This window comes from Ursus arctos, unplaced genomic scaffold (genome assembly GCF_023065955.2).
Source record: "Ursus arctos isolate Adak ecotype North America unplaced genomic scaffold, UrsArc2.0 scaffold_22, whole genome shotgun sequence".
Taxonomy (NCBI): domain Eukaryota; kingdom Metazoa; phylum Chordata; class Mammalia; order Carnivora; family Ursidae; genus Ursus; species Ursus arctos.
In genome coordinates, this window is record NW_026622897.1 from 33,472,862 (window position 1) to 33,495,371 (window position 22,510).

The window sequence follows — 22,510 nt, forward strand, 5'->3', positions numbered from 1 at the left end:
GATGGGTGGATGGAGTAAGCACAAAATGAAAAACATGCTGAAGTCGGTTTGCGTTTCATGTGCTGTCAGGAAACCTTACTTTCCCTGACCGTTCAGAATCAGGAAATCCAGGATTCCAGGTCTCAGCTCACATTAAATGGCAGTTGCCAGAAAAGTCTTCCTTACATCTTGCCCCAACGCCAGGTACTTTTCCCCTTGTAAAGGCTCATCAGAGTTGTACATAAGTAACTGTTTGGATGGTCATGTTCTGTGTTCCCTGGCAAAACTGTACGCAGCATGAGGCTTGGGGCCCCGTCTGTCTTCCTCACCATTGCAGTCCCAGGCCTTTGTATTTCTAGAACCTGGTACAGTGCCTGGCCCTTACAGTCATTTAATAAGTATTTATTGGATATTGAATACAATGACGATGGTTGTCATTTAACCAAACAGTTATTGGCTGTGTACTCTGAGCTTGCTGTGTTCTAGGCCTCAGGTCAGCAAACTCTTTCTATAAAGGGCCAGATGGTAAATAATTTTAGGCTTGGGGCTGTCCCTACTCCACTCTGTCCCTGTAACCTGAAAGCTGCCATAGATACTCCATAAGCAAGTGGGCGTGGCTGAGTTCCAGTGAAACCTGATGGATGGAATCAGGCTGTGGGGTTTGGTCTGGAGACCCTAGCGTGCTCACCTCTTTGCCAAGTACTAGTCATAGAAGAAGAAAAAAAGCAGGGACCTCAGTAAAAGGAGGATGGAAAAGAAAGACCTCCTGAAGTAGTCCCTACATCTTACTTTGTGAATTGCCCTAATTTATAAACCAAGATGTAATTGTCATTGTCTTTCCTGGGAGTCATCTTTTATTTCATCCCTAAATGAGTGAGTATGATTGCCATCATTTTAAATAAACTGGGACACGTAGAAATGCAGTCACCAGACTTAGCTCCTAGCGAGGATCCAGAATTTGCTGATGAGGGAGTTCGGGCTGGGCAGGATCAGCCTGTAGTGGATAGTGGGAAACCGCCTGGATAGTGAGGTCTTAGTGCCAGAAATTCCTGCCATAAGCAGCCTTCTGTGAGATGAGGTCTGCTGGTCTTGGAGAGGACCTTGAAGGTCACAAATGTGGTCACCAGCAATGCATGTGTGCCCTGAACCAGAGCTCATTAAAAGGCCATCTGATTGCCACTGTGAGCGACAGTGTCATCAGAGGCTGTTGAGCTGATGGTTAAAAATTTATCTTCAGGTGGAGCGGCAGTTTGCTCCTTTCTGTCTGTCTTTCAGGTTGTGGTTCAGGCCAGCCTGGCTGTGGTCATCGATGAACAGTAACAGCTGCCAGCATTAATTGAGCGCTCACTGTGTGCCAAGCACTCTGTTAGCCCCTGTAGGTCCTTTAAACAACCTGTGAGGTCAGTGGTAAAGGTATTTTACAGACAAGCACCCTGAGGCACAGGAAGGCTGAGTAGCTTGTCCATGGTCATACAAGGTGATGAGTGGAGCAGACAGGTTTTGAACCCAGGGCATTCTGAGTCTGGAGCCCAAACTCGTACTGAGCTGGCGTGGCGAGGCCCTTCTTGTGTACCAGGAGGCAGAGAGAGGTTGTAACGTGAGCGGTGGCAGGTGGACTGCCAGTGATTTTAGAACTCATTTAGTGCAGTCTGCATCTTTTACTAATGAAGAAACCACAGCCAAGAATGACCCAGTCATTTCTCCAAGGCCCCATAGGTGTTTAATGGCTAAACTTTGAAGAGAATTAGAGCTTCCTTTTTTTTTTTACTTTTTTTCCTTCCCTTGTCCAAAGGTCATCTCTTTTGACTCTGGGGGTGATGAAAGATTTCACATTTTTATCTCAAAAAGAATCCGCGATAGTAGTGTGGGCATAAATAATTCCTTCCTAGAAGTGTTATTTGGTTGCAAATTATTTAGCCCAGCACTGTGACTTAATAATAATGTCTTTGGGTCTTCTCAAGTGAGTTCTAACTCCTGGAATTAATATTCTGTGCTTCCGACTTCTCCATTTATCTTTGAACCCTGGCCAATTGTAACAGAAGGCCTTGTTGGATAATCCAGGATCTCACTTCAAATACGAAAACAAAAAATTGTTGAGACCAGAATAGAGCTCAGAGTCTAAAAAAAAGTTTTCTCAAAATATCTATGAAATTAAACTTTTTGTTCTTGAGATGATGAAAAATAAAAAATCATCAGAATACAATGAGTAATTCTGTGATGCGGTTCCTTTACAATTCATTTTTGAAACTATTTTTGGTTCACGAATAATAGTGAGAGCATACAGCTGGACCTTAATGGAATCAGAGAACTTTGAGGGGACAAAATGTTTGTTTTAAGTCCAGAAAATTTGGTCGTAGACCATTAAAAATAAGCTTGCATCTGTTACTAATTTTCTTTTTGCTTACAAAGACTGCGGTTTGGTAGAAAGAAGAGAAAGAAAAGGATCAGTTCAAAGCAAATTACAAAAATGACAATGGGAGGGAGGTGTTGCAGAAGTTGAAGGAGGCAGAGAATTTAACTGCGGGCCACACATTTCTTTGTCCTCGATCAGTCCTAGAAGGAACCACTTACTTCCCAGGTGAAACAGCTTCCCCACAGTAAATGTCGGTCTGGGCCAGGTGATGGTGTTAAAGCTTATCCACCATCCAAAGGGCCCATTTGAAAGTCATAGTTTTCTATATATACATATTCTAATAATGCCTTAATTAATGTCTTAATCAAAACAGGTAGAAGTGTATATATATAAATATTATATATATGTACATATGTAATATATATGTAATATATATGTATGTTATATACACACACACACGTAGTAAAAGTCACATGTTTCAGGTGTACGGTGTGAGGCGATGTAGCAACTGCCATAGTCCAGGAGCAGCGCGTGTAGATACTGGCCCTCTCCTTGCCTTTCCCCGTGTGTCTGCTTACATCACTGCCCATGTCTCACATCCCTGCTCTCTGTGTCATGCCCAGGTCTCATGGTGGAGTTTTACACTGGGAGCCACACTATCTGCTAGGTCATACCTGGAAATAGAAGTGTCCGTGGTTCATCTTTTTATATTAAGAAAAGGCAAAAATAGGAAAACGGACTTCTGTTCTCTGATGGTTATAGAAAGTTTGGTTTGCAATCGATTAACGAATATGTGTACACTCCAAACCAAATGCCCTGTGCCTCCTGTATTAATGTGGCACTATTTATTGCCTAATTTGTTATTTTTCTGTCAGCAGTGAGAAGGAAGTAGCAGTACATTTTTATTTCAAGTAAAAAAATAATGATAAAGTGGAAGGTTGAACCGGACCTTTGGAGGCTGAGTGGATACATGGGTGTCTACTCGAGCGAGCAAGTCAGCAAGCTGCAGGGGTCATAAATTGAGGCAGGTTAAAACAAACCCAACACCTGTGAATTATACCTGAATGTGTACGTATAATTTCCAGCACTAAAATGCAACATGAAGACCAAATTAGAGAAATTTTATTTTAAGAGATTATGTTGTATTCAAGGGAACTATATTTATAGAAAATCACATTGAGGAGAACTACTGGTATTCAAATGTTTCTACTACATCATCGCTAAGGCAGCTTACTTTTGGTGCTACAGACTCACGTCGAGGCCTGGATATTAAAGAGCCATGGATAACATATAAGATATAAGTTATATGTTTTATATAACAAAATATGTATTTTGTTATATAACAAAAATATAAGTATGTTAAGACCAAAATGTATTATTTTCATTCATTAGATGAATAGAATATTTTCTTGTTAGGTTTTGTAGCTTTCTAGTGATAAGGACCTGGAGCTATTGTTTTAAAAAAAATTTTTTTTTGAAGATTTTTATTTACTGAGAGAAAGAGAGAGCACGCAAGCGGAGTGAGGGGCAGAGGGAGAAGCAGACTCCCTGCTGAGCAGATCCGAGGGCCCCGGGGTCATGATCTGAGCTGAAGGAAGATGCTTAACCGACTGAGCCACCCAGGTGCCCCTGAAGCTATCATTTTCAAGTTTTATTTTAAAGACTAAGTTGGAATTTGATCATGTCTCAGTAGCATCCTCTTCCTCGATAAGCTGTTGCCTAAACCTGCCGTAACTGTTTCCCTGTGAAACACCTTTGTTGTCTGAAATTCTTAAGTACAAGGGTAGTATGAAGTACGCTCACTAGGAAGACCCACACAGGCAGACACGGGCCACCGTAAGTGGACTACAAGGCAGAAGATGGTTAAGGGCTCATTGGACGACTCCCCCCGCCTGCCGCCCCCTCAGCCAAGTGTGTGAGTTCAGGCTTTCCCATGCCAGAGAGATCTGTTTTATCGAAGAAATCAGAAAAGCTTCACGCAGCAAGTCACCTTCAGGGTGGGCCTTGAAAACTGATTCGTATTTTAGAGTCCTCTTGCTGCCATAGTACTGTGTAAAAGGGACAGTCTATTTTCCCTTTAAATTGAAAGGAAATTCTAAATTTAAGCTGGAAAGATTTCTAGTTGAGACGCGGTGCCTTCTTCAGAACCCCCTCCTTCCTACTCAGCCCCCCCCACCGTCACATCCGTTCTCTGCCCTCCCCTCTCTCTCTGCCGAGGCTCTGCAGAACAGTTGGGTTTGAACTCCCGTTCTTAATTTCCCTTATGGAGAATCCATTTAAAAGCAGTCCACTCCCTGCGCCGTGTAGAACAAGCCCCGCTGGAGAGTCCCTGTGTTGTTAACAGGCCTCCTTCGCCGCCCACTCGCGACCTCTGTCTCCACTCGCCCGGCGGAACCATGGCAACCTGCTCTTGCATCCTCGGCCGGCGGGAGCTGCAGACCCTTTCCTGAAATCCCACGTTGCCTTACCTGAGAAACCCTAGAGACAATTTTTAAAAGACCGTGAAAAGCCAAACAAGCAGCGTATGGGGTCAGTGTTGTAGTATGTTACTTTTTCATGGCTGAATTAATTAGTGTGGCTTTTAAAGGTAGATCATCTTTCCTCTTTTACATCAGTAGGCCTCGTGTCCGTAGGTCACTCTTCTCTAATGTAAACAGTGCCCTGTTTGGATTATATTTATAGGGGGTTCTCTTTCTGGGTTCATCGGTTTGATGCTCAGACAGAGGCGAGCGGGTGAGGGCTGCTGTCAAGAACGCGCTCCAGCGTGAGAGTATCTTCGAGGCAGAATGAACCTGAATCACGTGCAGATAGTGAACTGAATGGGATACCTCCTATTGTCTCTGTAGCCGCACAGGCTCAGAAAAGAGGAATTTCTCCTAGGGTCAACAGGATTTCCAAAAGGATCTGACTGTTCACTTACCTCATAGCTTGTTGTGGCCCTTGGAATGGAGTCCTGCCCAACATCCGTCCAGTGTTACAAGATATGGTGCCAGGGAGCTCAGAGCCGAAGCACCCCTGAGGAAGCAGAGACAAGAGAAGAAAATTTAGGGAGAGAATATGGCAGATAATTATTTGGACATCTTTTCACAAGTGGGAGTCTATTTCATTAGCAGCGCAGAGAAGGTTCTGGTTACCAGAACCGACAGCATTAGTGTTGGTCAGCACCCTGCTGAGGTGTTACCAAACTACCAAGCCCTTTCTTGGTGGAGAAGGGAGTAGACGTATAAAGAAGGGTGAGTTCTTAGTGATCTTTCACTATGAAAAGAAAAATCTGCCTGAGCTAACTTAAGCCCAGATAAGAGGACTGTTCTCTGAGAACATAAGGGTGTGAGAGAGCCCCCAGGTGGGGAGCGAAGGCAGGCCTCGTGAGATCTAGGGGCCCAGGCTGGCCTGTCTGTGGGAATCAAGGCATGGTTTGTATTTAGGGGTCTGTGTCTGTCTGTATGGCTGTTTTCCTCCCTCCTTGTAATATAACATGGACTCTCATCCCCCTTTCTATTTTCTCCTGCTTGATTCTTCGTTCTCCACGGTATGGCTTTCTCTGCTTCTCCAAAGCACATGCTCGAATATGGCTGCTAGCTGAAGAGCTGGGTTACCTGTCCGTGTCAGCATCATACCTCTCCCCAGCTCCTATCTGCACGTTCCTAGGTGACAGACTCTGACTGGCCTGGTTTGGGCACATGGCCTCTCACGTTGGAGACCACCTCAAATGGGGAGTGCTTGGCAGGGGCAGATCGGGGGACTTGGTAGTACACTCATGGCTGCTTGCAGATTAGCCCTGTGGGTGGAGGACTGTAGCAATGGCTCTTCTAAATTGAGTGTTAGCCAAATCCGTGGAAGTTGTCTGCTCTGTGGGGATACAGTGAGGAAGCACTTGCTTCTTGCAGGCCGTCTCCCACGAGTGCTGGACGTGGGGCCTCTGCTGGGCTACACGGAGGGCCGGGCCACTGCCAGTCTCTTCCCCTCTGGCTCCCACAGTCCACGACCTGTTCTCTGGTAACGTCCTACATTCTCTTTACTCAGAGCGGCCCAGAGACTGGACTGCCAAAATCAGTCTCATCGGTCAGAACGAGACTTTAGTCATCGGCGTTTCAGAGGAGGTGTGTTGGATTGTGCCTGCCTCCTCCTCCCTTAACTCTGTCACCACCACTCCCTCTTGCCACATCCAAGGCAACAAGAACATTCCTTGAGAAGTGCCAGGAAAATAACTGTGCAGAACCAGACGCCAAAATGGGCTAGTAGTGCATTGCTGAGTGAGCGTATGGGGTTTGGAACTTGAGCAGAGTTCGCTTGTCTGTGTTTATGTCTGCACACACATGCACACACACACACACACAGTGTGCCCGAAGTCCAGGAGAGAGCTGAATCCCCAAAGAACCAGCCAGCAAATGGGTAAACCTTGGTTCTGGCTGAAAGGAGAGAAGAGGGAAAAGAAAACCTATCTTTTACCTTCCAAGCATTCCAGTAAATTAGTCAGCCCTTGGTCAAGCTGGCTGCAGCTGGACTCCCCCATCCCTCCAGTTACATTGGGCTCAGGGAAAAACTCCTCAAAACCCATTATCTCAGGAAAACCTAGAAGTTGATACGTACTTGAGAAGAGCCAGGTCACAGCTTTGCTTCCTCACGAACTCCAGCTGTAGGTTGGAGCCCTGCGTTAAAAACAAGCTGTGTGGCACACGGGGCCCCGATAGCCCCACGGTCCGACCCCACACCCAGTCTCCGTCCCCGGGACTCCTCCACAGAGGTGGCTGGGACCCATCATCCCATGCTTCAGCTGGCAGTCGAGCTTGGCACTCAGAGCATACGTGCAGACGGTTTCCACAGACTGGCCACTCTGGACGCTCCCTGGAACTGGCAGGAAAGGCAAGATGGAAAGGGAGCATCCTTGAATTCCTGGGCCCGTTCTCTTTCCACCCACTCTTGCTCTTTCCTCAGGAAAGAGGCTAGCCTGTGCGTGATGACACAGAAGCACCACCGTCTGACCCGCATGAGGGTCATAGCTCACTTCGCTTTTCTCAGTTGTCACATGGAGTCGTTGTGAGGCTCAAAATGAGGTTCTGTTATACAGGTCAAGGCACGGTGCCTGAGACATGGTAAGCCCCCAGTATTGTGTCTGCTCTTGCTGTTCTCTGTGGAACGTCTGCTGTGGGCCAAGTGCCACGGTAGGTATCTTACCGTGGGTCATTCTGAACCTCCCATCAGTCGTGCAGTCGATCTCCTGAGTTCCATCTGAGGAGATGGAGTCCCGCACCTCTCATGTGTCCAAGGTGAACCGCTGTGCGAAGGTGCCGGAATCAAGCCAGGTCGGCCTGGCTACAGAGCAATGCCACCGCTGTGGTTTCCAGAGTAAACAGTGTATGAGCAGACATCCTCTGTGTAAATGGGACCGGAGCCATCGGCTAAACAACCCCCTGCCCCACGCAGTTCGGGGTAATTCATATCCACTGAGTAAACAGACCGTTCTGGGCAAGAGTTCTCCTGTGTCAACTTGCCTGTTCTAGGAATTCTCAGTATATACGTTGGAGCCCAACCAAAACTTCAGCGTGAGGCTGGTCTTTCTTGAGCTATCCCAAGGGGCTTAGCTAATAATAAGCTGAAGGGACCTTCTTATGCCGTGATTTCACCCCTGGGACTCTCCCTTGGCGTCTCCCAAGAGATGCCCATTGAGAATGGCTCTGGCATACCTCTGTCCTGTGTCTCTGGGGCCACAGCCCCCGGCCCACAGGCTCACTGCTGTGACGGCCACCCCCCCTCACACGCTAGCCTCCATTAGATGTCCTCTCCGTGTTCTCACAGCACCTGCGCAAGCAGGTTAGAGCGACTCGTCACATTGGCTCTGCGTGTGTCCTTGCTCTCTTCCTGCCCGACTGAGAGCAGAATGCCGTGACCCACTTATCTTGCAGCCCCAGAATTGATCATGCTTTTAGGAACCCCAACAAGAACCACGGCATGGTCATAGTTGACGGTACTGGGCACCTCCCATATGCGTCTTTCAGGGAGGGACTGTTGTGATCGTCACTTTAAAGGCAAGGAAGCTGAAGCACGAAGAGGCGCGTTTCCTTCCAGGGTCGCAGAGTGTGAGCGGTGGAGCTGGACATGAAGCCAGGCAGTTTGCTTCGAGAACCAAGCTTTTCACATACTCTCTGATGCCTCCACGTACTAGATGCTTCGTTAGTATTCGTACACGGATACACGTGTGGATGTGATTGCCGTGTCTGGAGCCACATGACAGGGCCCGTGAGATACTTAAGTCTCAGCAGTAATGAGCACGTGGAGCTCTCGTTCCCTTTCTGCTTCTCTAATTCTGTGGTGCTGCTCCCGGCCTGCTTGCCCAGGGAGTCAGAGCGGCAGCGAGGCAGGTTCTGGCTCTGCCATTGATGCCGCACTCCTACTTCTCTGCACGTGTGACTTAACCCCGGGGTCATTTTCCTCGGTGGGAAAGTGGAGATAATAGCGGTGCCCACCTCACCCAGTAAACTGAGAAGAAAGGGAATAATTAAAAGGAACAAAGACACCATTCTTGGAACACGGTACTTGTCAACAAATACGAGCAGGTTTTGTTACTGTTGCTACTGTTCTGAACATTGTTTTTACAATTTCGCCATGGAGAGCACTACTTCCTATCACTGCACAGGAGGTGCTGAGCCAGTGTGAGTGATACTAGGTGATGTTGCTGCAGGCTGAAGCCCAAGGTCATTTCCAAACTCACAACAGAGAGGTTGCCACCCGTGAATTTCAGAGGACTGCAAAGCTGTCCAGAACTCATGGAGTCTTCTTTCAACACCCACATCTTTGTCCCATGATGTACACTGAGGTTCAGGGAGCCTGAGCAGGAGGGATCTGGGGGTGGTCCAGTCGTGGTCAGTCCCAGCCTTCTGATGAGTGGTGACTTCAGGAGCAGAGTGGCAGCTGTGTGACAAAGGCTATCAGGAAACACCTAGCAGCTAACAAGAACTACTGTGTACTATACAGTTAGTGGTGAGCTTGGCTCAGTAGAGAGTCATCCATTCATTCAACAGTATTGAGCCAGGCACTGTTCTAGGCTCAGGGAATCATTAATGACCAAAATGATATCTAGGATATTCAGGTCTTTTTTTTTTTTTTAAGATTTTATTTATTAATTTGAGAGAGTGAGACAGAGACAGCACAAGCAGGGGGACAGGCAGAGGGAGAGGGAGAAGCAGACTCCCTGCTGAGCTGAGAGCCTGACATGGGGCTCGATCCCAGGACCTGGAGATCATGATCATGACCTGAGCCTAAGGCAGCCGCTTTACCATCTGAGCCACCCAGGTGCCCCATAGGGTCTTTATGCTTTATATTGTCTCATCTCCATCAACAGAGTCATCAAACAGCACTGTGATGTAGATGTTCTCTTTCTTATTCGGTAGTGAGATTAAATTAAACTGGATTAGATGAGGGAGCTGAGGGGGCGCCTGGGTGGCTCAGTCTTTAAGCGTCTGCCTTCGGCTCAGGGTGTGATCACAGAGTCCTGGGATCCAGCCCCACATCGGGATCCTCCGCTGGGAGCCTGCTTCTTCCTCTCCCACTCCCCCTGCCTGTGTTCCCTCTCTCACTGGCTGTCTCTCTCTCTGTGTTAATAAATCAATAAAATCTTAAAAAAAAAAAAAAAGATGAGGGTGCTGAGTTTCAGAGAGGTGAACCACGCCAGAGACCTTGTAGCTGGAAAGTGGTGAACTTGGGATTTGAATCCGGTTCTTTCTGATGTGGAGCTGCATGCTTTAGCCACAGTATGATATTAAGGAAATAGCAAATGCTGGAATCCAGGGTGTGTGTATGGGCGCACGTGTGCATGTGCATGTTGGAGTGGAGGGATATTTAATTCAGAAGTCTATAAATAGCTGTCATTGTGACAGAAATAATTGCAATCATCAATTCGCAGAACTCAAGAAGCCCTGATCGTGTCTCTGGTCTTGAGCTTGGTCTATCATTTTACTCTCTTCTGGTCAAAATCAATGTGTCCTTTGCTGCCCTCAACAAAGAGAATAACTTTTACGCTTAGGTTGATAAGCAGGCAGAGGCTTTGGAATCCAGTGGTTCATTCCCAAGCATGCTGAGTAACTCCTGGGTGCCCTCCAGAGCCCGGACAAGGCCCCTGGGCACCATGCCTGTTGAGATGTTGTCCAAACCTGTGGAGCTAGTTGTTCAAATGTCATTGACTCTGCCTGGTGAAATGCTCTGGGACTCTCAGGGCTGTGGATGGTGGGGCGCAGAGCCAGTGCGCTGCTACTGACCCATTTGTTGAGGCCTTTCACATGGCCATTCTCCACGGATTAGGAAAGAGGTTTCAGAGGCAGCATCTCGAATGCCACTGAAAGGGAGAAGTAGGGAGGACAGTAGGTGCTTGCAGCGAGGCACACAAATAGCCCAAAAGTAAGTCTGTGTTCAGGGTCAGGATCTTGGTGGCCTCATTTTGTTTCCAGGGGGTGCCATTGTTTCTAGATAGTAAATCTGCAGTTGAGCTGTACAAGGCTACTCAGTCTGTCAGTTCTGACACTGTTGCATTTGCACTCAGATCCCGTCGACATGACCTCACGATGCAGGGGCAGTGCAGTCCAGGGGGAAGGACATTGTGCTAGGACATCAGGGACCCGGTTTCTGGCCCTGGCTCTGCGCCAGCTGGCAGGGGGACCTTGGACAAGTGCCTTCGCTCCTGGGCTTTCCTCTTCTCACTCATAAAGCAACAGGGGTGGAACTGGAGGGGGATATTTCCTATGATCCCTTCTGGCTCGAAAATTGTTTGTTAGTGGGTATTTGCAGGCTTAAAGTGTCTTTTTTATTCTCAGGCCCTGTATTCAAAAGCACATTTCCTGCTCCTTAAAGCATAGCATTCCTTCCATTGGTTCAGTGCCCACAGGGCTGGTCCTTAATGTTTGATAACTCTGTTAAATTCATGGGTGACTCTACAAGGAAATATGAATGAATGGAGCCACTGGCACGGCTGGCGGAGCTTCTAGATTGTGGTTCTCTGTGTTGCAGGGTGAGTTGCCGAAGGATTCTCATAACCCGTCGGAGGCATTCGACTGGTGTGGGCCGTAGAAATCTACCTCTAACTCTTGCTGCTGCCGCTGTTGTTGTAATTATATGCCTTGTGTTTGACAACGATGGAATAGTGTACACACAGTTTATGTAACCAATTTTTTTTTCAGTAATGAAGTTTTTTTCCCCATGTCACCAACATTCTCTTGTTTCTTTCTTTGCTTTCTTTTCTTTTCTTTCTTTTCCTTCCTTTCCTTTCCTTTTCTTTTTTTCTCTTCTTTCTCTTCTTTCTTTCTTTCTTTCTTTCTTTCTTTTTTTCTTTCTTTCTTTATATTTATTTTTAAGATTTTATTTACTTATTTGGGAGGGGCAGATGGAGAGGAAAGGAAAGAAGTTCAAGCAGACTCTGTGCCGAGCATGGAGCCCAATGCGGGACTCAATTCCACAACCCTGAGATCATGACCTGAGCTGAAACCAAGAATTGGATGCTTAGCCGACCGAGCCACCCAGGCTCCCCTATTCTCTTACTTAATTTTAATGGCTGCAGCGCGGTCTGGCGTAGGGTGTACAATCTTGCACATTGAGTCCATTCAAGTTTTTCCATGTTATGAGCAACATGACTAAATATTCTAATTTATTTTTAAAATAAAATGTATTGCTTTTGTTAACAGGAAAAATATCCTTGATAGGTAATACTGATTCCATGACACCATAGGCCATCCCTGCTCAAACTAAGGTGGTGTTTAGTCTACAGGAAGGCCGCATGGAAGCTGCTGAATGCGTCGCCGCCTTTGCTCCCCACGGGCCAAGAGAGCGTGATCGCCATCGGTTACGCTGTCATTGAATGAGAGGAAAGCCATTTCCTAAATCCAGAGCAGTGTCCCTAAATCCAAAGCAATACCCTTTCCCCTCTTGAACAGAACTAGGAGAAGGTGTGCAGGGCCTGTCATATGGAAAGAGGATCCAGCCCAGGATTGGAGGCCTGGGTTGGGGCTCCCCTCTGCTGTCTGGCTTCAGCAAAGAGCTGAACCCTCTAGCCCTTGGTTTATATTTCCGTGAATGAGAATATTAGCATCGTTAGTCCTGCCTGCCCTTTCATCACGGGTTCGGAGGACGGTAGCAGGGCAAGTTGTGAGCTAGAATGAAATCGTAGGTAAAGGTTAACATGAAGCATGAATGTGCAGAAGTGAGTTATGGAGAATATAGGGTCACTAGTTCTTGGTGTCCCGTTCGTCTCTGGAACTGTGACCTGGAATGTATCGAGAGTTAACATTGTTTTTTGAGCAAATCCTTACCTCACACATCACCGCTATTAAGAGGGAGCAAAAGCAGTAATTCGACCCTCCACTCTCTGCATGCTTTTTATTTCTAATCCTTGCCAGATGTAGACTGGCCGTGAGCCCAGAGGGTGAATGCTTTCTGATAGAGGTAGTTTTGTTCTTGTCTCCCTTCTAGACAAAGAATTCCTGAAGGAGAAGGAGAAGTTGGAAATGGAGTTAGCGGCAGTGCGGACCGCCAGTGAGGACCACCGGAGACACATTGAGATCCTGGACCAGGCTCTGAGCAACGCCCAGGCCAGGGTCATCAAGCTGGAGGAGGAGGTGAGATGTGGGTGGGGGCAGAGCCCAAAGGGCCTCCACTTCCTTTTCCTAACCAGCACCCCTCACCGGAGCCAGTTCCAAGGCTTTGAGTCAAGGGGAGGGGTGCAGGAGGCCTCCCAAATAAAAATGAATACCAACAGAGTTTATCCAGCCCAGAGCCGGGCAAAGTAGGAGAGACAGCCGTGAAAGAGTTCACTTTCCGCCCAAAACCCGGCCTCAGCCCATTGGTTGGCAAGTGTCCAGGGCTGGAAACAAATGGAAGGACTGGAAACCACTGGTGCCTATAGAGAAGACACTAACAGTTTTTTTGTTTTTTTAAAATAGTTTATCTGCTCTGTCTTTGGGCTCTTGATTGCATTTAAAAAAAGGCAGAAGTCTTCTGATGGGGTGGAGTTGGCGTGGCATTCAGCAAACCGGTCTCCGGTTTCCAGAAGTCAGCTCAGCTGGGCAGTGACTCCCCTAGTCCAGGAAAGTTTGCTCCCTCTCCAGCAGTATGGATTTAGTGGTTTCTGATGAAATCAACCCTTTAGATGGCATTTTATGAGTAGACTTCGCCATGAAGCCTGACTGTGGACGGAGATCGACCGTTTCCAAGGTTCAGGCTAGGGGATTCAGGCTGCAGACACGGCGGCAAAAAAGGAGGAGTGGCCTGGGCAGGAGGGCAGGAGCCTGCTGCCCCGCACCTGCCAGGCCCCTGCGGCAGCAAGCCCTCTGGGTATGGGGCCTGCCCTGAGCAGAGCCACGGCTGAAAGTAGACACTCAGAGTCTGGAGGAGTCATAAGTGAGATATTCCATGCAAAGTACTGGCCTTGGTGCTTGGCACCCAGCATACAGGGTCGTCACTAATCCAACTGTTGTCGAAAATGAAAAGCGACTCCTTCAGAAGACCTCTCCTGATGCCGGGTCACTCAGGTGTCCCGGCAAATTCCGCATCGCAGTTCAAACAGCGAACGGGAAGGTTGTTAAGTCAACAAAGGTCTTGTCCGCTAGAAGCCTTTTAAACCCACAAGTCCTCTCCGGGAACTGCGTGAGGACCCAAGCAACAGCCCCCGAGGATCGCCCCAGTCACCACTGTGGAACTCGTTCACCAGGACGTACGTCTGGCACAGAAAGCGACCTTAACCCCTAAAGGACACAAGGTCTGCTTTGAGGATGGGAGGCCAGGACTCCTCATTATGATTGTAACTGAAATTACTTACTTAGGCTCCCTCTCCATGTGTAGAGCCAAGGAAAATTATAATTTTAAAAATCTTTTAATATTTCTCATAAAGTAGAAGTTAATTGCGAGCTCCTTAAAGACAGGTTTTTTTATAATCACTACTGTGGTGCATCTTCTCGTCATTCTAGATGATCTTTGATTGTGTGTAGCTTCTCCAAAATCTCTCTTTTGTCTGCTTTCAGTATCACTCCCTGTTGTTATTAATCTTTTGAGGGATCTTAATTCAGTTCAGATCGCTCATACGGAATGCCTCCCCTGACTGCCCATGAAGGCTAAGGGCTCGGACTCCATGGCCAGACTACGAAATAGAATCCTGACGCTGGCATGTGTCAGTGTGTGACCTTGAGCAGGTCATGTAAGCTCTTCGGTTCTCTCTCTTAGATGGAGATAACGAAGGAGCTGTGCCTTTACTGTCATCGGGACGATTCAATGCGATCATTGCATATAAAGCACAGTGCTTGGCATGGAGGAGCTTCAAAAATGTTGGCTGATGTGAACTGTTATTCTTAATCATCCATTCTAATACACTCCTTGCTAGACTAAAGGCTGAGACAAAGGTGAATGAGACAGAGCCATGCCTTCAAGGATCTTGTAGTTGATGAGGAATAAGAATTCTCCCCATTCAACAAATATTTCTTGAGTACCTACTGGATGCTGAGTACTGTTGCAGGCCCTGGGGACACACCGTGTGCCTCAGCCCAGCAGGGACTGAAATGCACAGATCTCATGGCCCTTCTGTTCTAATGGCCGCACACCCAGAAAACTGTATATAGAGTGTAGAATGGGGTAAGTAGTGTGTGAACGGGACTCACAAAATGTTTTCTCAGCTGAATCGGCTTCCAGCACAGGAACCTACAGTTAGTAGGTCCTCAAATGTCTACCCAACTGAATCAAGTCATCAAAAGCACAGTGAATGGAAGGGCCAGATGGGAAATGATGCCAAGAGCGGGTTTAGAGAGGGCTGTAAGATTGCTGTCCCTCCCCCAACCAAGGGCAGAACACCTCCGTCTTACCCAGTGGCTGTGGCAGGATGTAGGCGTAGCTCCCTACGGTGCTGCCTGCGAAGGGAGAAACCACTGTTCGCAGCAGGCTCTTCAATCACTAGCATGTTCCAGCTTGCCAGTGCACTTGTGGGCTGAGCTCAGGCTCTGAATCACCTGCGAGGCATCAGAGCACCCAGGTGCAGGCAGGACCTACCCTCTGGTTTCTCACCCACGACCAGATCGAGTCAACGCCTCAGCCTGGTGTTTGGCATGAGCTGATTCCCAGAAAGTTAGAAAGGGGCCTGCGATTTATGGACGTGAGCCAGACTCCTAATTGGAGGAAAACAAAGTCTGGGAGTGAGAGTTGACGTGGATTGTGATTCTAAATCCAAGCCTGATGTGGCATTTCCATAAATCCTTTTTACCTCAGTTTCCATCTCCTCAGTTATGGTGGTTGGTTGAGTGTTCATCGTGCCCTTCCTCTCTCCAAGACAGTCCACTATTCCTCCAGAAAGGGCTCAGAAGTCTTAGGAGAAAGTTTCTCCACAAATAACCTGCAGCAGGAAATTTTATCTTTATTCACACACAGATGTGTACATACACCTACAATTTCTCCGTGATAGTAATTTCCAGTTATAGAAGACTTGAAAAATTCAGGAGAGAATAAGGAAGATGAGAAATTCCTATTGTGCAATACAGATAAACATGGGTGATGCTTTTAAGTCTTTCCTTCCAGTCTTTTTTCATGCGTAGATGATAGGCAGAGAGGCAGAGCTGTGAGCATGTATATAATTTTTGATTCTGGGTTTTTTACTTAATGTTATAGAGTAACCGTTTCCTTGTGGCCTTAAAAACTCTTTACTCACTTCATTTTCAACGTCTGCAAATGCTGTCATGTTAAGGCAGTCACCAAAGATGGAGCTCAGAGCTGGGCACATGGCTGAAAGTACCTGCCCTGGTAGGGGTCTCTCATTCCAAGATCCCAGCTGTTCTAGGTGTAACTGGGGGCCTTTGTGTCAATCCTTCCTGTCCCAGCCCAGCAGAGGGATGGCATCAGGGAAGGTCCGTGCATTTGTAGTTCAAACAGGATCCCCAGGTTATCTGATCCCCCCACTCACCCCCCTCCACCCCAGCTTTGAGAAATGCCTGTCTAAGTTCTCCGCTCATCTTCACTGTCCTCTGCTCAGTTACGAGAGAAGCAAGCCTACGTGGAGAAGGTGGAGAAGCTCCAGCAGGCCCTGAGCCAGCTGCAGTCTGCGTGTGAGAAGCGAGAACAGATGGAGCGGAGACTGCGGACCTGGCTGGAGAGAGAGCTGGATGCGCTGAGGACCCAGCAGGTGAGGTCGGGGCCACACATTCCTCCAGCACCCCGCTGTGGTTCAGGCTGCACACTGTGCATTGTGGACTCAGAGGGGAATGAGAACTCCCTGTCCCCAACGTAGCATTGTTGCGGCCAGTGGAGGAACCAGGCAGTCCACTCGTTGCAGTGACAAAAGTTCTTAAAGAGAGAAAGTGCTGACTGCCGGGGGCTGGGCACAGGGGACTGTAGACAGCTTCATAGGGGAGGACAGTTGAATTGGACTTTGAAAGATGAGTAGATTGGACATTCTGGGGGACGAACATCAGAGGTAGCGGAGGACTTTGCGTAGGGAGAGAGGTACAGAACAGCATGGTGCCTTCCAGGTGGCCGGATGCAGCTAGCTAGGGGAGAATGCACAGTGAGGTGGCTGCTGAGGAAGCAGAGGCCAGCTGGTGGAAGGCATCTGGTCACGTTGTTGCTATAGTCAACAGAGAACCAATGAGTGGGAGCTTTCTAAGCTGGAGAATAACATTGTACAGTGGATCAGAGAAAGAGCCGTCTCATGGTGTCAGGAGGGGCTGAAGGGGTGAGTGTGGAAGACCAGGGGGCCAGCCTGAAGGCTGTTGTTGTCGTCTAGGGTGTCACGAAGTGGGATTCCATGCGGGAGCTAGCAAAAGAGTGAAATGAGTCGGGTGTGATCATCAGTGAGTTTTCAGAGATAAAGGAGAGGAAGGAGTTCAGGACTATGCCTAGGATTTAATATTGGCCATAAGCTCCTAGTTCTTTTGCCTTTTCTCCTTTCTACTACTAACAGCTGTCAATATAACTTAGCCGCTGAAAGCTTAGAGTTACACACCCTAGCCCGGGTCCATGTGTGCCTCAGCAAGGAAAGCTCAGCCACTGGGCTGGGCTTCATTATACACTGGTCAAAGGCTCCTGGCTCCAGACAGAGCCCGGGGCTTGTGTGTCATCAGCCAGTGCAATGGGCAAAGCCCTCTGTGCAGCTGGGGAAGGGTGTGCTCTAAGTTGGGAAGCAGGGAAATGCAAGGCAGGGCTCCATGGAATTATCTACTGGATAGAGTGTAGTGGTTGTGGTTGGAATTCTTGAGTACACTTGAAAGCATCTGCTCAGGCCAGTTCAGCTCTTTCTCATGGCAGGCACACACATTTCACTCTGGGTGTGTGTACTTGGCTAGGGAAGGAGATGTTAGTGAGATTGCCCAGAAAATTAAGGAACCCACCCGGCCTCCCACCATCTTGGCTTAGTTGCTAACTTGTAGGAAGGGTGAGTCTGTCTCTGGACTTCTGGTCCATCTGGAAATTCATGCTTTTATTTAAGTAACTCTAATGACCTGAATCAGGGGCCCTGTGACGAGGTGCCATGATCTCATGTGAGGCCGAGAGGATTTTGCAGAAATGTGCCAGCTGAGATGCCATCACATGGGAGTGAGACAGGACATGATAGGCATAGATGGCCGCTTAGCCAGGCTGTGGGGTCTTTTTCTTGGAAGGTTTCTAACAGCAGGGGAGCTTCTCATCTCAATGGACTGGTTCATTTGTCCCTCTGCCTGAGGTCAGTGCCTAGGCAGAGGGGGTCAGTGGCTTTCTGTACAGGTTGATGAGGACAGTTATGGGCTTTCTGCTCTATTCTTGCTTAAATGTTGGTTATTGGCAAGCAACCACCAGATTCTAGAATATTTGTAATTATAGCTTTAAAAAATTGAACAGAAACATATGGATTATAGAAAGCCCCCGGGCCCATTTGCTCTGGTCTCTCTGGTAGGATTAGATTCTGTGAGTGCATCTCATGCACCGAACTGTTGTTCCGGGTAATGGATGTGGTTCGGGGTAAAGTGTTCAGGCACCCCTCACCTGGCACCCAGCTCTGCGTTTGCAGTTTGTGATCACTGGAAAACATGACATAATATACCTGAGTTAAAAGGGAAGAAATCTGAAATGTCAATATCCTCACTGGCGAGTGGTCCAAATACCACAACAGCTTTATTTCCTATCTTCCAGACCCAGATGGAAAGAAGGGGCTGAAAAATGAGCTTGACTTGCATTCACAGATTTCTGGTAGCACTTTACTTTGGGTAGCCCTTTATTTATTTTATTTTTATTTTTTAAAGATTGTATTTATTCATTTGACAGAGAGAGAGACAGCCAGCGAGAAAGGGAACACAGGCAGGGGGAGTGGGAAAGGAAGAAGCAGCGGAGAAACCTGATGTGGGGCTCGATCCCAGGACTCCAGGATCACGCCCTGAGCCAAAGGCAGACGCTTAACGACTGAGCCACACAGCCGCCCCTGGGTAGCCCTTTAAAGTTGATTAAAGGCTTTCATAGGCAGTAGCTGATTTGCTTCCCAGGCCCCTCAGTGGGGCAGACCCTCCTTCCTCTGTGTCCCGGATGACTGCCTTGCACCCAGGGGAGCATGCACTTTGGGGGATCTCAATCCCCTTCCTTTGCCTTTCCATGCTAATCTCCCAGCCTCAGGGGCAGCAAACAATGGGAATCTTCTTGAACTCCACAGAAAATGCCCTAGTCCAGCAGGCCAAGACTTAGGTCCTGTTTTTGCTTTTGGTTTAAGTGAACAGCAGGACAGGGGGCAAGCTGCTGCTAGGCCTGCAGGGCTGCGTGGCCAGACGGGCCCTGGTCTGAGGCTACCACTGAGTAGCTGAGACAGATAGAACAGTTCATTCCACCTCCCAGAAGCGGAGTTCTCTCACCACTAACGTCGGGATAAGGTTGTCTCACAGAGATGCACGAGAATTAGGGGTGGAGGGATTTGGAAGGTGATCCTCCTTGGCGGTAGGATCTGTAGGGTTTGCCCGTCCCCCTAGGAGAGGGGGCAAGTGCATGAGGGCAGGGTGGGAGTGTGCTGTGGGATCTGCTCACCCCGTTTATACGGTCTGCCCCTTCCCCGCATCAAGATGTGTGTTTCTCTTGCTTCTCAGAAACACGGAAACGGCCAGCCAGCCGGCATGCCCGAGTATAACGCCCCAGCCCTCATGGAGCTTGTGAGGGAGAAGGAGGAGCGGATCCTGGCCCTGGAGGCCGACATGACCAAGTGGGAGCAGAAGTACCTGGAGGAGAGTACCATCCGACACTTTGCCATGAATGCGGCGGCCACCGCGGCGGCTGAGAGGTGAGGCCCGCCTGCGGCGCGCCCGGGGCCTGCGATCAGTCACCGCCAGCACCTCGGTGCCGTGGGACCCCGCGTGCTCCTCAGAAGTGGTGCTGCGCGAGTGCGTGTCGTGCTCTTTCTTAAGAGCACGTATGTGTCATGGGCCAGATGAGATTTAACCCTCGTTAAACATGGGCCTGACCAGATGAGGGGCCTGTATCCGCTCCTCACCTGGTTCACATCCCACCTTCCCAAAGGGTCCAACAGGAACCGTGAGTAGCCTCATTTTGCAGATGAAGAAATGAGGCTCAGAGAGGTACGCTGGGCCCTCGTGTTCCGTGGAGCTGCGTGTGACCTGAAGCCTGGTTTCTTTTGGTTTGAAATTGTTGCTATTGACAGTTTTTACCTCTGCTGCATTATTTCCTTTTTGTGGGTGCACAGCCTGATCCTCCCTTTAAAAATGAGCTCAGACTGCTTGATAATTGACAAAGGAGTTCTGTTAGAGCATCCTCTTGTCCGAATGAGCAGGGGGTTTCCCCTGAGTGCTGGGGCTCACGTGCGCAGTCCTGAGCGGCCGTGCACCCCGCAGTCAGCACTCCTGCTCGGCCTCCCGGCCCCACCAGTTGGCTGTGGGCCCATGGATGCCATGGGCACTTCATTTACAGTTGTTTGGGATTTATCAAAGTTTAGGGTCAGTATAGGTGGAGGAGATCCTCAAGCCTCAGAGGAACATCCACGCAACTGGTTTTGATACAGGCTGTTGTTGGACCCTTTGGGAGGGCGGGACCTGACCCAGGTAAGGAGTAAACACTGGATGCAGCCCCATCATGTAGTCAGTCTCAGGTTTTGGGCGCCATGTTATTTTTGTCTTTAATGAGGAAGAGAAGGCTTGTTGGGGTGGAGGGCGTGGGGTTACTCTATGAGGTCTTGTGGGCTCTCATATTCATTACTCATGTAGAGAAGAACCCCTAGGAATGGTACCTGCAATGGTCCCCCCCAGGAACTTGGAGAGCGAGCAGTGCCTCCACTGGGCGCCATGGCGTGCTTGCACCTGAAGAGACCCTGCGAACTCATGTGGAAAATGACCACCAGGGATCAATTTCTAGTGCTCACATGTTGGTTATGTGTGTCTACGTGAGGGGAAGCAGCCCACAGCAGCCCCTCTGAGCAAGACCTGGGAGCAGGAACAGACTTTCGAGAGCCGTGTCGTGTGGCGGAGCCCCAGAGTGGCGGTGGGAGAGTTGGAGGAAATGACAGCCTCTAGTCAGTCCTCCTGTCTGTGGGTGAGAACAGCGAGGCCTGGATTTTTACAGAGCTGAGAGGTGTTTTTTTCAGCTTTTTATTTTCTAAGGCAGTAACTCACCTCTATCTTGAGGAAGAGCCCAGACAGTCATACAGTTACTGAGGAATTTGGCCTTTTGCCAGATTGGGTCTAACGCCCAGCTGTTGACGATGGCCCTGGGAGTTGTCTCGCTGTGTGAGGTTTTAATGGAGAGAACACTGCACAGGCAGGCGGGGCACCCCCACTCAAGGCTTCTTCCTCTACTGCCGACTATGGGTGTGTGATGATGCATAAACCTTTCTGAGTGTCACTGACGTTCTTCAAAACTTACCTAATTTCTGAAATGGAAATGGTAATTCTTGGCTGGTTAGGAGCAGAGAACCACCGTCGTCCCCTGGCAGAGGGCAGTAGAGCCCCAGGAGCAGTGTAAATGTGTTACCTTGGAAGCGTGACCTGGACCTGGGGGCCTTTGTGTGTCATCCTTGTCTCCACTCGTGGTGTTTTATCAGATTAGATGTGTGCTTGGGATCCTGGGCCCCGAGAGCACAAATGGGACTGGAATGTCAGATCAGAAGTCAGGGAATGAACGGGTCTGAAGCTAAGACCCCTGTGGTGGGCACTGGACAGAGCCCACCTTCAGCCACTCACCTGTCAGGCCCTGCATTGCTCGTTATCCTCCCGGCAAGGGACACAGGTCTGTTGCCCGCAAAGAATGGGAGTCCTGTGGGATTTACCCAGGCCCCCCTGCTTTGCTTCCACGTGTGTTTATTGGTCATCTAATAATTCTGTGGGAAACTGCCTTCCCCTTCCTGACCACTCCTTCCCACCGTTTGGGGGAAAGTCAGTTCAGAGGAGGTCAGGTGTTTAGCTCCAATCTTCATGTTCTTTTCAAAGAAAACCTCTGTAATTTGGCACTGCTTTTCTTTGGATCGGAAGGGAGATAGGGAAAATGAAGAATTTTTGAGACAGGTCAAAATTCTGAGCTCCTGTCTAGATGCTACATGGCCGCATATGAACTGGTGAAAATGACCAGCCATTTGCTTTGTAACTTTACAGCCGCTGATGCATGCCTCACGTTCTTGGGCAATGATTTTTAAAGAAATGATTTTTGTTTACCAAGTGCTTTTGCTGTCTTGGTGCATTTCAGCACCATTGATCAGCATTTTGAGGGATTGGGCCTTTTTTATGGTTTTGAACCTTTTTACAGATTCCAGTGTGATATAGTTAATGTTTTTGAGAGCCTGCGTGTGTTTACCTCCTGAGTTGTTTTGATCTAATTCTTCCTGCTATCCTTCCTTGGCAGCATAAACATGAATTTTTTAATTGGTGTCTGGCCTTGTGCGAATTTTCCAAAAGTAAATTGGTTGAAACTGTTTTCTCTAGCCACTAATTTCGGTGGCGATGACTTTTGTGCACTATAGGATGAATTCATAATCTGCAGAATTGGCCTCAAAATTCTGCCTGCACAACAGTACAACAAAGACCACCACCAATGGCCCCCGACGCTCAAGAGTACCCCTTCCAGAGTGCTCTTTGGGCTGTCCCTATGTTTAAAGCTTTTGCTTGTGTTCTATGTTAGTTGGCCTTGTGGTTTATTTTCAGCTGCATTTCACACAAATACCACATTCTCACATGCGCCCACTTTCTTTGTGCCTTTTGCTGAGGCCTTCTT

General features: G+C 48.5%; 1 protein-coding gene across 10 annotated transcripts in view; it reads left to right on the forward strand.

The window, feature by feature from the left end:
- The window catches only part of AMOTL1 (angiomotin like 1), a 146,725-nt gene that overhangs the window by 111,849 nt on the left and 12,366 nt on the right, over window positions 1–22,510 (forward strand). For all 10 annotated transcript variants that reach the window (XM_048217174.2, XM_048217175.2, XM_044386505.3 and 7 more), the window contains 3 exons: window positions 12,785–12,930; window positions 16,320–16,469; window positions 19,387–19,577. In XM_048217174.2, coding sequence (XP_048073131.1) covers window positions 12,785–12,930; window positions 16,320–16,469; window positions 19,387–19,577 — 487 coding nt within the window. The remainder of the gene's footprint in view (window positions 1–12,784; window positions 12,931–16,319; window positions 16,470–19,386; window positions 19,578–22,510) is intronic.